The sequence below is a fragment of the Vigna umbellata genome, chromosome 1 (genome assembly GCF_029865625.1).
Source record: "Vigna umbellata cultivar VRB3 chromosome 1, Vumbellata_1.0, whole genome shotgun sequence".
In the NCBI taxonomy this organism is placed as follows: Eukaryota; Viridiplantae; Streptophyta; class Magnoliopsida; order Fabales; family Fabaceae; genus Vigna; species Vigna umbellata.
In genome coordinates, this window is record NC_142165.1 from 50189242 (window position 1) to 50204222 (window position 14981).

General features: G+C 30.0%; 2 protein-coding genes across 4 annotated transcripts; both read right to left on the reverse strand.

Moving 5' to 3' along the window:
* Nucleotides 1-143: 143 nt before the first annotated feature.
* On the reverse strand, nucleotides 144-5158 carry LOC124838408 (shaggy-related protein kinase eta-like). Of its 3 annotated transcripts, none has more exons than XM_047313999.2 (12): nucleotides 5002-5158; nucleotides 4006-4106; nucleotides 3770-3829; nucleotides 3423-3695; nucleotides 3265-3339; nucleotides 3113-3169; nucleotides 1369-1509; nucleotides 1211-1261; nucleotides 1058-1129; nucleotides 892-975; nucleotides 667-768; nucleotides 144-497 (listed from the first exon to the last, which is right to left on the reverse strand). In XM_047313999.2, the coding sequence occupies exons 2-12, from the start codon at nucleotides 4093-4095 to the stop codon at nucleotides 414-416; spliced, it is 1089 nt and encodes a 362-aa protein (XP_047169955.1). In that variant the 5' UTR covers nucleotides 4096-4106; nucleotides 5002-5158; the 3' UTR covers nucleotides 144-413. The 3 variants fall into 3 exon arrangements, with proteins under 3 accessions (XP_047169955.1, XP_047169953.1, XP_087959748.1); XM_047313997.2 differs by having other exon boundaries at nucleotides 4006-4095; nucleotides 5002-5054; XM_088103622.1 differs by lacking the exon at nucleotides 3265-3339.
* Nucleotides 5159-6908: 1750 nt separating this feature from the next.
* Nucleotides 6909-10689, reverse strand: LOC124838414 (nucleobase-ascorbate transporter 2-like). The gene is made up of 13 exons (XM_047314007.2): nucleotides 10312-10689; nucleotides 10104-10201; nucleotides 9637-9813; nucleotides 9163-9263; nucleotides 8969-9044; nucleotides 8805-8864; nucleotides 8487-8671; nucleotides 8263-8359; nucleotides 7987-8132; nucleotides 7812-7903; nucleotides 7657-7734; nucleotides 7411-7571; nucleotides 6909-7332 (listed from the first exon to the last, which is right to left on the reverse strand). Exons 1-13 carry the CDS (start codon nucleotides 10400-10402, stop codon nucleotides 7120-7122), a joined length of 1575 nt encoding a protein of 524 aa, XP_047169963.1. The 5' UTR covers nucleotides 10403-10689; the 3' UTR covers nucleotides 6909-7119.
* Between the last annotated feature and the right edge of the window lie 4292 nt (nucleotides 10690-14981).

The window sequence follows — 14981 nt, forward strand, 5'->3', positions numbered from 1 at the left end:
ATGGAATTAAAGAGTGCTGAGCATATTTTTAGTGGAGAAAGATAGCTTGAAGAAGAAATATGATTTCTTTTAGTACAATTGTTGATATCATAAAAGATCGTTATTAAGATATCCGTACTTGAAAAGAAATAGTGCAATGCAAATAAGATTACAAGAGATTCATTAGAAGTTTCAAAAAAATAAACAATATATAAATAAAGTAATCTATAAACATACCGGCTTAAGATTCTGAATTATGAACTTGTTCAGAACTTATTAGTGTTGAATCTCTCTTATTATTCTAAAAAACCTCACATCACATATTTGATATCTACAGTTACAATTGCATACACACTGTCCTGCCCATGTTTGGGTATACAGCTTTAATTAGAAGGTACTCATCCTATACAGATGGTGGCTGCAATCATGTTAACTCATGTTCCACCAAAATGGGTATTTTGTAGCTTCGCATGATCAGGTATTAACTTATCAATAAGCTCTGGGGAAGCTCCGGATAACTGTAAACAGACAACAAGAACATTCAATACACCCTAAACAAAGAACTTACTGAATATCAGATCATGGATATATACTCATAATGAAGCTGTCTATCAATTTTGTTGGGTAGGTCATTTAGATTTTTGTAACCTTCATTCATAGCTATGAAGATGATGCAGCCACACTCACCTCTTGTTTAAAGTTGAATAGAGGGGGAAATGGCCGACCATCTGGCAATTGAGCATTGGGTTCACGGAGTTCATCAAAGAATGGGTGTGCACATGCTTCTAGCTGCATCCAAAAAAAAAGTCCTCCTCAAACTGCTAGATGTAAAAGTCACTAAATGATAAAGATTTATAAGAAGAATGATTTGCACACTCAGAAATAAATCATAATTGAAGTAATCACACTCACCGCAGTACAACGATGGGTTGGGGAATACTGCAGGAGCCGGGAAGTAAGATCAATTGCTTCTGGAGGCATATTTTGGTGGAATATCTACACTCAAAATTGATAATCTGAAAAAACCAAGTGGCAGAAGATAAAAAAATGCAGAGTTGTACCATGGATGTGCCCAAACCTGTGGAAACTTGAAATCATTGTTGCTTGAATTTGAACTGCAAACTTCCTCTTGGGAGGGTGTGCCAAGAACCTGAAATACGGAATTTATTGACCTGACTTCTTATGACGAGTAATACGATCTTAAAAACTTAACATGTAACATCAGTCGCACCTTGATAATCTCTACAAGTTGGTCCACTGCATTGTCGCCAGGAAATAATGGCTTCAAAAAGTTCCATTTTTTGTGTCAGATGGCATGTAGATAGTGAATATTATGGAATGAGACTATTTGCATAATAAAAACAATAAAAGAAAATCAATGACATAAACCTTGCCCAAAAGCAGTTCAGCAAGGACACAGCCAGCTGACCAAATATCAATTGAAGTTGTGTACTCAGTGGCACCAAAGATTAGTTCGGGTGCCCGATAGAAAAGTGAACATATGTGTGATAAATTAGCTTCACCTTTAACCTGACATAAAATCTCATGTAAGCAAGAAACATGCAAGAAACATCTGTTGGAATAACATTGAAAAATATTATCCAGCATATCGTAATAAGAGTCACAATTTAAAAGCTGATGAATACATAAGTTTTATGCATAACAATCATACAGAAATCTCGAAAAACACAACATTGGATGGTTACCAAAAAAGCCCTAAACAAAGCAATATCAAAAACCAAAAACTGCCTGCTCTATCCAAAAGGCCAAAACAAAAAAGGGCATAAAAAGGTTACAATACATATCCCAGAGACAAGGGGATGGGGATGTCAGTTAGGAAGGTACTGAGTCATCGTGCAAATATACGAAGGTTTGGAAAAAGGTTGGCTATGATGTTTATGCACGGGCAAAAACTGTGGATGTGTAAGAGAAATGAGAGAAAAATGTCATCGAAGATTTTTAGTACTAGAAAGCTCTAGTTGAGAGATTGGTGAAACTGGGGGTCGAGCAGGTCAATAGATAAGCCACCTGCATTTAAGAGGTTCATGTGGATGATCACTTTGTACTGCTTGTACCTCCAATCAATTAGCCACCTACAAGGTGGTGATGGCAGTGCCTTTTTCTGTCGAACACTAGTGCGATCTCATGGAATTAAGAAATAATAGTAGAAATAGTTGGAAGTCCTACAAGGTGTGAAACCAGTGATCAATGTATAAAGGGTGAACCAGTTACAAACAGTTTTTCCGGGAGGATCGCTCAAATGTGGCAAGTATTACAGCATGGAAGATGAGAAAGAGAGGGAAATGAATCAGAAGAAGCTCCCGAAAATAATTGAACAACATGACTATGACATCGCGGAGCAAGTACAAATGGCATAGCTTTGAGCTCCTTGTTTACATGGAGGGATACATCAGAGTAATGAATCTCTATCTATTTAAAATAGATCTAAAAATAATTTCTGTTTTCTATTCAACTTCTTATTTTATCTTGGGGTTAAAACAAATATTATAAAAATTAAGATTAATTAAATTTTAAGTCATCATAAATTTGTGTATTTCTAATTGAATTCCTATTAAAAATTTTAGTGTGATAGTCAAAATTTTTATAGTTTTCAATTGAATCCTTACCGTTTAATTTCTTGGCTAATTGAATGCTGTGACTCTTGGTTTATTGTCTTCAAGTAATAAGAAATGTAACAAGAATGAAGATGACAGGAAAAAGATAAGAGTCCCATCGTCCAATTAACAACAAAAATTAAATGGTAGGAATTCAATTAAAAAATATAAAAAGATTAAAGTACCCAATAAACATAAACATAAAAAATTTAATAAAAAATTAATTGAAAATACACAAGCTTGAAACTTAATTAAGCCAAAAAAATATTTACAATTTCACAATTAATTACGAAGTAACCATTTTTTAATGTATGGTGGGTACAGTGATATTTAATTTCCACCATTAACTATGCACAACAAACTCATTAACCTAGGTTGGTTTTCACAAAAAAAAAAAAAAAGTTAATAAAAAGGAATTTTCACATCTTGGTAAACAAAACATCAATTTATAAAAAAAATCTCTGTTTTCTTTTTACCGCCTCCTAGATGTGGATGGACTGAGAACGAAATCAACATACCAGCACTTTTGCACTTCCAAAATCACATATCTTAACCTGGTGTGTAAGAGGATCAACCTAAAGAGTACACAAAATGACATCAGATCAGGAAATAATTCCTTCTTTTTAGAAAGAAAGTCAATATTGCATTCTGCTAAAACATGTAAACAAACCAGTATATTTTGAGGCTTCAAATCTCTGTGGCAAACTCCAGGGACTGTGTGGATATAAGCCAGTCCCCGGAAAATCTATATGTGAACCACAGACTTGTATCAGGATGTGAAAACATAAAAACAGAACCTTCTCAATCACTAGAAAATCTGAGGCGTACCTGGTGCATGTAAAGTTTTACAAAGATAAGTGGCATGCTCTGATTAGTGTTACTATAGAACTTTGAGACTCGATGCATAGACTCAGGAACATATTCCATCACCAAATTAAGAAAAAGTTCATCTTCACTTGTAGTGGAAAAGAACCGGTCCTTCAGAGAGATCACATTTGGATGGTCCATCATGCGCATTAACCGTAGCTCACGACTCTTGCCTTTTCTCTCCTGTAAAACCTTCTTAATGGCCACTAGCTCCCCAGTTTCCACGCATTTAGCCTAAGAGGAATATTTATCACCGTGTGCCTGATATATGACAGATAGTAACAGATATGAATATAGTATTGGCATACCAGGAAGACAATTCCAAATGACCCAGTCCCCACAATGCGTTCTGCCAGATAAGTTCTAGTCTACAAGAATAATCAACAGAGACATTAAATTTTCAAAGTTTTAGCATGGATCAAAAATGAAATCTTCTAAATCTCACAACATTTACAAATTCAAGTTACCTAAAAAACTCATAATCTGGCAAGAAAATCTTAATACCATAAGTTACAGGAAAGATGGGGGTTCATTTCAAAAATACCTGTTTGGGCTTCCCAATTTTTCTTCCGATTGTAGTGGATATAATGTGACCAGTCACGGAGTCATTCACATTGGCATCAGAAGTGGACATCTGTCAAATTGCTACATCCATTAACAAGATATAAGAAATTCTGCTATTTCAAATGTTTTGCATGTATTTTGAAAATGATGCAGTTTAAAGGAAGATTAATCGTACTACAATTCAGTTATTCAAAATCTCGTCGAGAAAAAAAAACGGTTATTCAAAATCTAAGCCCCATAGATGTTTTCATAAAGAAAGTAAAAAGGGTAGGTAGACAGAGCAAGATTGATATTAGATTTGAGAAATTAAAGAAACAAGCTGATAAAAAGGTTGAAGACAAGAAACATAACAGCACGAAACTCGTAGGACAAGAAACTTGCAATAATTGATGAAATTGAAAGTGAAAGCGAATGCAAAAGTTTGCCACTTAAACAACTTAATACAACATTAACAGCCAGCGGCAAAAGTAGAACATCATTGAATCTTAATAAATTAACCAGAAAATAGAGTAATGAGCTGCAAAGGAATCAAGAAGATCCATTAAATAACCAAAGATCATAAAAATAAAGTCAAGATCACATCACAGGAAATATTTATCATTACACACCCAGTGCAGAACTCTCCGGGACCCAAATAAATAAACCAAACATTATATAAAAAAAAGAGATGAAGATGAAACAGAGCCAAATGGGTCTTCTCTTTTAAGCCCAAGGGACAAAATCTTCAATAAGGGAATCCACTTTTCTACAGAAAAGAAAACCTAAACAGTGTCTGAGTCAGCCACGTGAGGAAGGAAAAAGGATCAAAGAAGAAAAATTGGGTAAGAAAAATTTGAAAACCCAGATAGCTCCTTAGCTGCTTTTGTCATCCCAAATTATCAAAATTAGAAGGTTTTTTCTTCAGGTGTGAATAAACTTTCTAAGTAGAAGACGATAATCCAATTAGAAACGAAAAAGAAAGGGAAAAGGCAAGCACCTTGTTGTGGCTATGGTCTGAGATGAAGTAAGAGAATGTTAGAGATGGTGAAAAAGTGAAGATGCTCGAGAGGAGAGTCTTCAGAGTTGGCCTTTATAGCTACTGGTGTTGTGCACCTGCCCAGAACAAGATATTTAACGGGCTTTTCACATTTTCAAAAAATATCTGCCCACATACTTTCGTATAACACCGTCTAAGCTCTTTCTTCTGCTTTGATAGTTATCTTTGGTAAGAAATGTTTTTTTTTAATAAAAAAGGAAAAAAATTATGAGATTTTATTTTTCTATTTTTTATAACATAATATATTTATTTATTTTTTTAGTCTATTTTTCTTGTATCAAAAATTAAATTTTTAATTCTGTTTCTTACCTTTTCAAGTTAATTTTTTAATTTAATTCCTTTTATGACTTTTTCTGAAAATGTTGAATTCTAAGAAAGTTCATGTCAACGATAAAGGCTTCTCTCACAAACATGCATAAAAGAAATAAAGTAAAATATAAAATAGACATAATTTGACTCGGTCCTTTTCTTTTCCTTTTTTTTTCACTTTCTTACTTTTTTTCATCGTCTCATCCCAATAAAACAGAAAACAAGAAAGATTACACACACACACACACACACATATATATATATATATATATATATATATATAAACACTGTATAGTTATATATTTTACATATGTTTTCTAAATTGGTATTTTTGAATGTATTTTGTTTAATTAAAGATAGTAAAGAAAGTGTCTGCAATTGTTATTCTATATTTTTAGAGATCCGTTGATGTTAATTTTAAATTCTGAAAGCAAATTCTTTTAATAATTACTTTGTATCACAATTTTAAATTTCATATTAGAAGTGTTTTGTTTAAATTGAGAAAATAGCATTATTTTTATTTACTTTAAATCATTGCAAATTCAATGGACAACTATTATATAGGATAAGTTATATATATTTTTATTATATATGCCATGTGAAAGAAATAGAGGCACAATAATTACTTTTTCTTTTTTTTGCTTTTTCATTAAGTTCTTTTAGGAAAGACTACGAATGAATTGTAAACTTCTTTTCTAACAAGAGTTACAAATCGGTGGCACTAGCAAAGCAAAATCACTTTGATTTTAATTTGTTTTACAATTATCTCATAAAAAGTTATTTTTTTCGCTAGTTTCGTGCAAACAATAAGTTGTTAATAATAATTAGTATCATCTAGTAGATATCTAATTTTTTTAATATTTTTAATTAATAAAATTATTAAAGCAAGTTTCGTGCAAACAATAAGTTGTTAATAATAATTAGTACCATCTAGTCAATATATAATTTTTTTAAATATTTTTAATTAATAAAGCTATTAAACCAAGACTTGGAATATAACTTTTTTCGTTAGAATATATTTCTTTCCAAAGTCACGGATATACTCGAAGCATAATTGGTATCATATAGCAATTTGGATAAGAGTTTTAATTAAACACTTTTTAATACCGCATTTATCTTGTAATCAATAAAAGTTTCAAAAATTAAATATAATTTTGAGTGTGAAAGAATTGTTTGAAATTTTAAAAGAAACTCTATTTTGTTTTGGTTAATAAATTAAAGCATTTAAAAGTATCGTATATCGCCTTGAAAGAAAGGCAATACCACAAGAGTACCAAAGAAATATAAATTAATTAAAAACACATTACATATACAAATTTTTGTAGGACTAGATAGCAACAAAAAGGAGAATTCAAAATGTAGCAACTAAACGTGCCAAATCTCCCAAACCAGATTCATACTTCCTCCCTCAATTTTTCTATAACTTTTACATTCATTTTTTCTTTTACTTAAAGAAAAAACTATATATTTTTCCATAAATAATAATTACAGATAATGACTGAATTCTAAAAGAATAATGAGAAATATGTGAAAAATAATGAACAAATAAAGTTTTTCTTGTATTAATATGAAAAAAATTGAACTTAATTAACCCAACTCAACTATACTAAAAAGAAATAAACCGAAAGCGCAAGAACAACTTGTGCTCTCAGAAAATACATAGATTATAGATACATACTTGAAGGTTTCTTTAGTAGCTTTTCACCCCCAAACCCTTATTTGGGAAATGATGCTTTTTCCTCTTTAGTCTTAGGAAGGAGGGAAGAAACGGTTGAGGTTGAAAGGGAGGGTGTAGAACTCTTCATTTCTGCTATCTCCTTTAAATGTTCTGAACTTAGCCCACCATGGCATTCCCCTATCTTTGGCACTATCCTTGTAGTCAAGAGTGTTGTCCAAAAACACAGCAACAATCAATGCAACCGTTGGAGAAGAAAAGAATATAGTATTAAGGAAATCATTGAACTGCAAAACCATGAAAACAATGACTTGTTAGTTTTCTACTTAACTAATATAACGAGGGAGATAAAACAATGAACTCACCCATCCAGCATTGGTATGAGCAGGGCCATGAAAGGCCCTGATAGTGTATTCTCTGAAATACTCAGGAATGGACAAACCTAAGAACAGGGAAACTCCACAAATAAAGAGGTTCCTCATTGAGTTCATGTTAGTGAATTGCAAAAACGATAGCCCCACGGATGCTGTACAAACAAAATTAGCAATTGTCATTCACAAAGGCAGAGGAAGGAATCACAAAGTAAAACTAGAGAAAGTAAAACTACTCACCCACAATACCAAACAAAACACAGTACACAGCAGCAAACATGGGGAATGGTATCGATGCAAATAGAGCTCCAAATTTTCCTGAAGAAATAAGCAAAATATGAATTTTAAGTCAAATTGTGAAATTACTTTAAACATTTGTGTTGTTTTCCACTCACCTAACATTGAAAAGAATATCATAAAGCCAGCTGAAACTTGAATGACCCTTCTACTGCCAATACGATTGCTTCCTAGAAGCCCCACATTCTCTCTGTCACAGTCCTACAAGAATCAATTTGTGCCCCATAAAAGTGAAAGAAAAGCATGATTCACTTCATGCAGAATACCACTTACACAGAAACTGTAGAACCAGTGAGTGTTCCAAAAAGGCCATTCAACAAAATTCCAATTCCCTGCCAACCAATACCACGACTCAGCACGTGAGCAGGAGGTGGTGTGGCACTTGCTAGACGTGATGCTGCTTTGTATGCCCCAGTTGACTGAAAAAACAACAAAAGAAAAACTCTTTTTTATTTTAGTACATAGAAACTAAACTATATTTGCTTTTATTTTATAAATTGTCAACGTAAATAATAAGACTTTATTTTTTTGCACTCGCGGCCTCAATACCTCAACTAATGAGACTAACACAGCAGCCATCATTCCAAAAGAATGACCAGCATCAAATGTAGGAGCACCCCACTCAAGAGGGTATGGAATCTTTATCCTGCCACAACACATTCAAGAGTTAATTAAACATTTTCTTTGCTGCATTCACGAACATGGTTATTTTCTAACAGTAAAAGTATGTGTTTGCAGATTTCAACACAGATGCTCTTGACAGTACTACCAACCATGGAGCAGAAGAAATGAGGTTGGCCCTGTCTGTCCTGCAACTATGTTGGGTTAAGTCTGGACGGTGTTTGTATGCTCCACTTGCTGTTAATAAATGTGCATATGCCCATATCACTGTTGTGGAAATTAGTAGTGCAAATCTCTCTAGTATAGGTATTTGTCTTATCTGAAAATTTTTCAAGTACTGCAAAACAACACAGAGTGATTAGGTCGGTTTTGGACACACTACATATCTCAGACTCTATTTTCTACTTGCTATCTTTGAACATGCAATGTTTTACTTGTATGAGATAACTGCAATATATATAATTTTGCACCTGAGATAAGGCTATAAATAGGATTAGCATGGGAATTCCAATTTCAACGCAAGTCCCCACCTGTGAAAGGACACACAGCAATTTGAGCAATGAAAAATACTATTAAATTTCACAATAAGATATCCTGAAAAATAGTACTAGCAACATGTGGTTCGGTGTCATACCACAAGGAAGCCTCTGTCAAATAATCCAAAACCAACTAAGGCAATTACTGGAACCATTCCAAGTGGGCTGAAAAATCTGAAGATAAAGCAAAAGGACATTCATTATCAGATATATCAACAACTATCAAAGTTTCACACTAATAGCCCATATTTTACTTTAAAAATATACTTGTATGTTACATAAAATAAATTACCTGGAACAAATAGCCCATATTTGACTAAATCCCAAAATTATTTGTATGCTCGAAGCTACTATTAATGCTCCTTGGACTGCTCTCATTGTGCTAAGAAATCTCTGGAGATGAATCGAGGGCATTAGTTTAAGGCAACGAAGATAACAAATTTAAGACGAATTTGTGTTTTATCCTGCGTATTATTATTCTAAAGTTTGTTTATTTTTCCTGCAATAAATGGCTAGCAAAGAAGACAAATTTCACCACCATGTACGGATCCCACGTCCTGTCATAAGCTTAACAGTAAATATGGTGGTGGTGTACTAAAAGTGTATAGCTATCTTCTCTGTAAAGATGTTCTTTCTAGTTAGGTAATACTAAGCTTAATTAAACTTTGATATTGTTAAATTAAATCCTTGAAAGGTAATATGAATTTCAACTTAACAATTGAGTTAGGGACAAAACATGAAAGAGAGATTACAGAAATGCACTGACCAAATGTGGGTCCTCTATCATTGCAAAAGACGGATCACGAATTATAGATATAACGGGGACCATGAATGCATATGATCCTCCTACCACTGTTGGTAATCTTGTTCCAAAGAGTGTCTGCAGTAGTGTATTAATTCCTTCAACAAAAAGGAGGGTCTGTACCACCCTCACTTTATCATCCTGAACAAACAAGTCAATATATGAATGTCAATTCTCTCTCTATATTGCCAATTTCATTTTAGGGCCACCTAACTTCATTTATGTGGGATCCACCCCAATTCATTTTACTGCACAACAAAACCAAATACATAAAACAAAACCATTCAATCATAACTTCAAGAAAACTATTCCTTGGTGTAGATTTGCTAGTAACACATCAAAAGAATTTCACCAGTATCTATCGATCAAAACAACAAAACAAACTAAAGTAGTTAAAAGGACTAGAACAGTTGAACATAGAAACAACTTACATCACTTCCACCCATCACAGGCACCAGAAACGAAGGGATCATCACTGCAGTTCCTAAGGCCAAAATGTAATGCTGGAAACCCAAAGCTATTGTCTCAGCTGCAAACAGTTTAACACAATATATCACTCACAGTGAAGAGTAACTACTAACTACAAAACAAAACACTAATAATGCAATTTGAGAAAAGGTTGAAGCTGGTTTTGCATACCCCAAGATGGGTTTGAATCTATACAATACTCTAAGCCTTGAAGTTGGTCCATTGGTGGGTGGCTTATCTCCTCAGGCTTTATAGCTGCCATGATCACTACCCACTTTGTAACTCTTTTCTTGCTTCCAAATCCTTCTGCTTTTGAAGCACACAAGAAGTAGAAACAACCCAAGAGGACAAAAACTCACAAAGACTCACTTGATCCTCCTTGTTAGAAAGTAAAAGTGAGGAAACTAATTGATTCAGGAATGAAACTGATAGAGTCAATGTATGATGTTAAGAAGCACACAACAACAGATCATAGAAGTAAGAGACGAAAAGAGAAAAAAGTTCACTGGCACTGAGCACTAAGGCCTTTTCTTCTTCAACTTTGTTAGCAGTTGCTATCTTTCTATGTCTGCTTTTGGTTTATTTACGTTATATATATATCAAAGGGTTCCGTTAACTTTTCAATATTCCTACATTGCCCCTTAAGGAACTTCCAAAAAACTGAACTCAAATGTTACCGTTGCTTCACTGTTCCCATTAAACTTTACAACTAATTATTTTTTTGGATGTAACCTAATGCTAAAGGGTCTCAGTTAGAAAGATAACAATGGCAAATGTTAATCTGAGTTTCCTTCGTCTTTAGGATAAAGGGGAAAGTTTAAACGTAAACATGTTAAATAAATTTAAGTAGTATTTTTAAAGTATCAGAAATAAATATGAATTATGTTTAACGAATTTTTAAATGAACACACATTTATTGTCCCCATCTCGAATTTCGTAACTGTAATGGCAACTCTTGTCGATTTGTATTGGAAATTAAAACACTTTTCCTGTCAACTTTACAGCAAGTTATTAATCACTATTTATATACGGTTCCAACACATTTTTATATGATATATAATTAAATATTAATTATTTCATTTTAAATTTGAAAATGTACGAATGTGTTACTCATAAAATGGTCGAGATTATTATAAAATAAATGACATTCAAGTCACTCTAGGATGACAAAAAAAAGTTGTGTAATCAAATATTTGATAAAATTTGTGTGATATATTAAATAAATATTCTTAATACATATCTATATGTATTAGATATAAGTATTTAATTATTCGTTTTTAATAAGATGGTTATAAATCTTGTTAATAATTATTGATAAATTTTAGTTTAATATTTTTTTAAATTCAAGCGGTTAAATAAAATTATTAATTAGCGTAAAAAATATTAATTATAAAAAAATTAAAATTTGATTTCTTATATTTTTTTTTAATTTTAACTTATGAGATTGTAGTTATTATATAAAAAATAAGTTTTAAAAATTTATATTTTGACACAACTAATTTAAATTTATTTTGATCAAGACCAATTTATTTACATTAATATTTTATTGATTATTTTATTGAAAAAGACCAAGTTTATATTTTAAAGATATTTTTAAATATTTTTTTTAAATTAAAAAATATATAAAAATAGCGGTAGGTATTTTGGATACTACGAATAAAAAAAATAAAAATAAATGATTTTTTTCATAGATATATAGTAATAACAGAATAAATAATAGAATACAATTTTTTAGACGAGTTAAATGACAGAGGAAATTTATTATTGTCTCGTTGTCATTCCTAATCCACTCAATAATTTCTTCAATTTAAATCTGAATCAATTTGGTAATAAAATGACAATTTTTTAAATTAAGGAATCTTTTTGACTAAATTTATTGAAGTGTTTTTGTAGGACAAAAACATGTAAAATTACTTAATTTTAAACCAAACAATACTTTAAATAATATGACACTAATAATTAGAAAAAAAATGTAATTTCTACATTTATAAAATAATACTTTTTTAGAACAATGTTTTAAGCCACGTTATTATTACATGATTTATATACATGCTTTAAATATCACACCATATAAAAGACTGTGTAGGATACTTCATTTGGCGCATTTTGAAGACCTTATGAATGTAAGGTTTTGTATTACTCTCTTAATCTAACGAAGTCTAAAAGATAAATGAACAGATTTTATCTAGCTTCTCTGATGAATTGTAAAGGATAATAAATTTAAGATTTCAGTTGATGTGTTATAAAATAAAATAGTAGAGAGTATAAAAAAGAATGAATATATATATATATATATATATATATATATATATATATATATATATATGTTTTTTATTACTAATAAGAAAAGTCTTATTTATAGATACAATAAGACATGAAATTATTCAAAAGTAAAATTCTTTTTCATAATATTATAGTTGTAGGAGTAAATTAGTTGCTTAAATGCTTTATTTCTTTTTTGAATGACATAGCAAAATCTATTACATCTAAATGTATTTCAATATTTAATATTAAAGATAAGTTCTTCCTCTTAATGTAAAGGACCGCAAATTTAAATTTTTTAAGATTTGAATTGTTTAGAACTAGTAAAAAAAATAGTAATAATAATCAAATTTTATGTTATAAAATTAATATAAAAATATTAAATATTAGAAAAATAATCACATATAAATAATGATTATAATAATCATAATAAAAAAGATAATATTAAGAAGAAAGATATAAAAATTAATGAAGTCAAACAAATTCTTATCACAAAAATAAGAATATAAAATAACATTGTAAATAAGAAAAGAATTAAAAGGAGACTGGATTAAGACACGCATAATAGTATTGCCATTAAAGAGAAAATGTACTCACCAATTCAAATGGTTAAAACATTATACTAATGTAACATACTATAAAATAAAACCCATAGTAAAGAGATAAAGAAATAAAAATAAAAGAATATAAGAGAAAAAGATGAGTAATGTTTAATACAAATATCTAAATCTCATAGATACAAAATCTAATAGAAAAAGTCATATTTATAAATGCAAAATATAACTTAAAAAAATACAAATAAAATATTTAATACCAATATCTAAAAGACTAATCAATTATATATAAATAACGGTAACAAATTAATGAACAATCTTTGATTCATAACATGACTCACTTTATCTAAATAATTTTTAATGATAGACAATCTCAAGGTTCCTTCTAATATGCTTTATTTAACAAATTCTAGAAGACAATGGAAGTCAAAACTTTTTTTGATACATTAAAGAGTTCGAAAAGCTTCCTAGTTAAGACAAGAAAAACATAGTTAAATTTCTCGTAATATTGAAAGCAACAATTACAATAACTAATAAATATCTTAAATGAATATTAAATAAACATAGTTAAATTTGTTGTTCCAAAACCATGTTAAATTGAAAAATATAAATAAATTATGTATAAATGCCTTAATTGAGTTATTATACACAATGATCTTATGTATACATTTTTAAAAATATATAATAAAAATCAACAAAAAATTCTGCATTAAAAATATCATAAGTACATTTTAATTAAAATTTGAACTAGTATGGATGGAAATCCCGATCTTCTATTTTACTAAGTAAAGAAATTTACTCCAATGTAAGTATTTCTTTCGTGAGCAGAAGCATAAAGTGGAAAAGGACTGTAAAAAAGAACATGGACGTGGACATCCTAAAATGTATTTTATTGTCGTGCGTGAAGGCAAATTAAAATATCATTTTTAGTCTCTTAATTTTAATCAAAATTAAAATCAATTTACTTAATCTAATTTAGTCTTCAAACTTTAAAATATATAAATTTAATCATTTTAATCAAATATTTTAAAAATTATTTAACATTATAATTGTATTTCTCAATTAACATTAAAACATAAATGTATTAAACTATATAAATAACTCAAATATTATAATAAATTACATTTACAACATCAAATAAACTTAATAAAATTTGATTAAAAAATTAAGTTAAAATTTTAAAAAGCATTTAAATTGAAGTCAAATTTATTTGAGGAAATGTTTGTTTTTGTATAATAGATAATTTTACTGAAAAAAAAATGATTTACTGGTTGTAGATTCATCTTGTTTCACATAAATTTTGGGTTGGTGATCTTATATTTTATTTGTATATGTTAGATTTTCAATATGCTGTAAATGGTGAAGTATGATTAAGTGTGAATTTAATTAGATGTTAATGTGCAGTGATAGTTAGCATGTTAACAGTATATATAGAAAAAAAAAAAAAGAATCTATTCCGTATTTTAATACTTGGTTGTCTTAATCGTTGGGTCATTTTCTTAGATGGAAGCTTTATGCAGGCTTATAACAGTTAGTCTGTATCAAATGCACTAAAGAAGAGTGAATTGTAATTTGGTTCGGAAGATAGTAGTAACAATCTCCAACGTCTCTCATTTCCTATGTGAAGACAACTAGCATTGATATTGGAGCCAGATCCCCTTCACCACTACATTTCATTCATCTTTAAACCTTCTTCTCCAACGTTTATGCAACCATCTTTCTCTTCAGCAAGTTAATATACAGTGAGCTCTTTTGGAAGACCTAAAAAAAAAAAAATATATATATATATATATATATAACGAACTCCAAGGTGGTATCGATACAGATTCTTAATCATTATAGGTGATTGCGTTAAAATCATTATAAATTTGAAAAACTCATCCAATATAACTTTAATAAAAATAATAAAAGTATTTATAATATCATTTTATATTAATCATCGTATCTATTTTTTTAATGTATAAAAAGAAGTTAATCAAATAATAAGCTAAAATAACATATAACTAAAATAACCACTAGTAAATA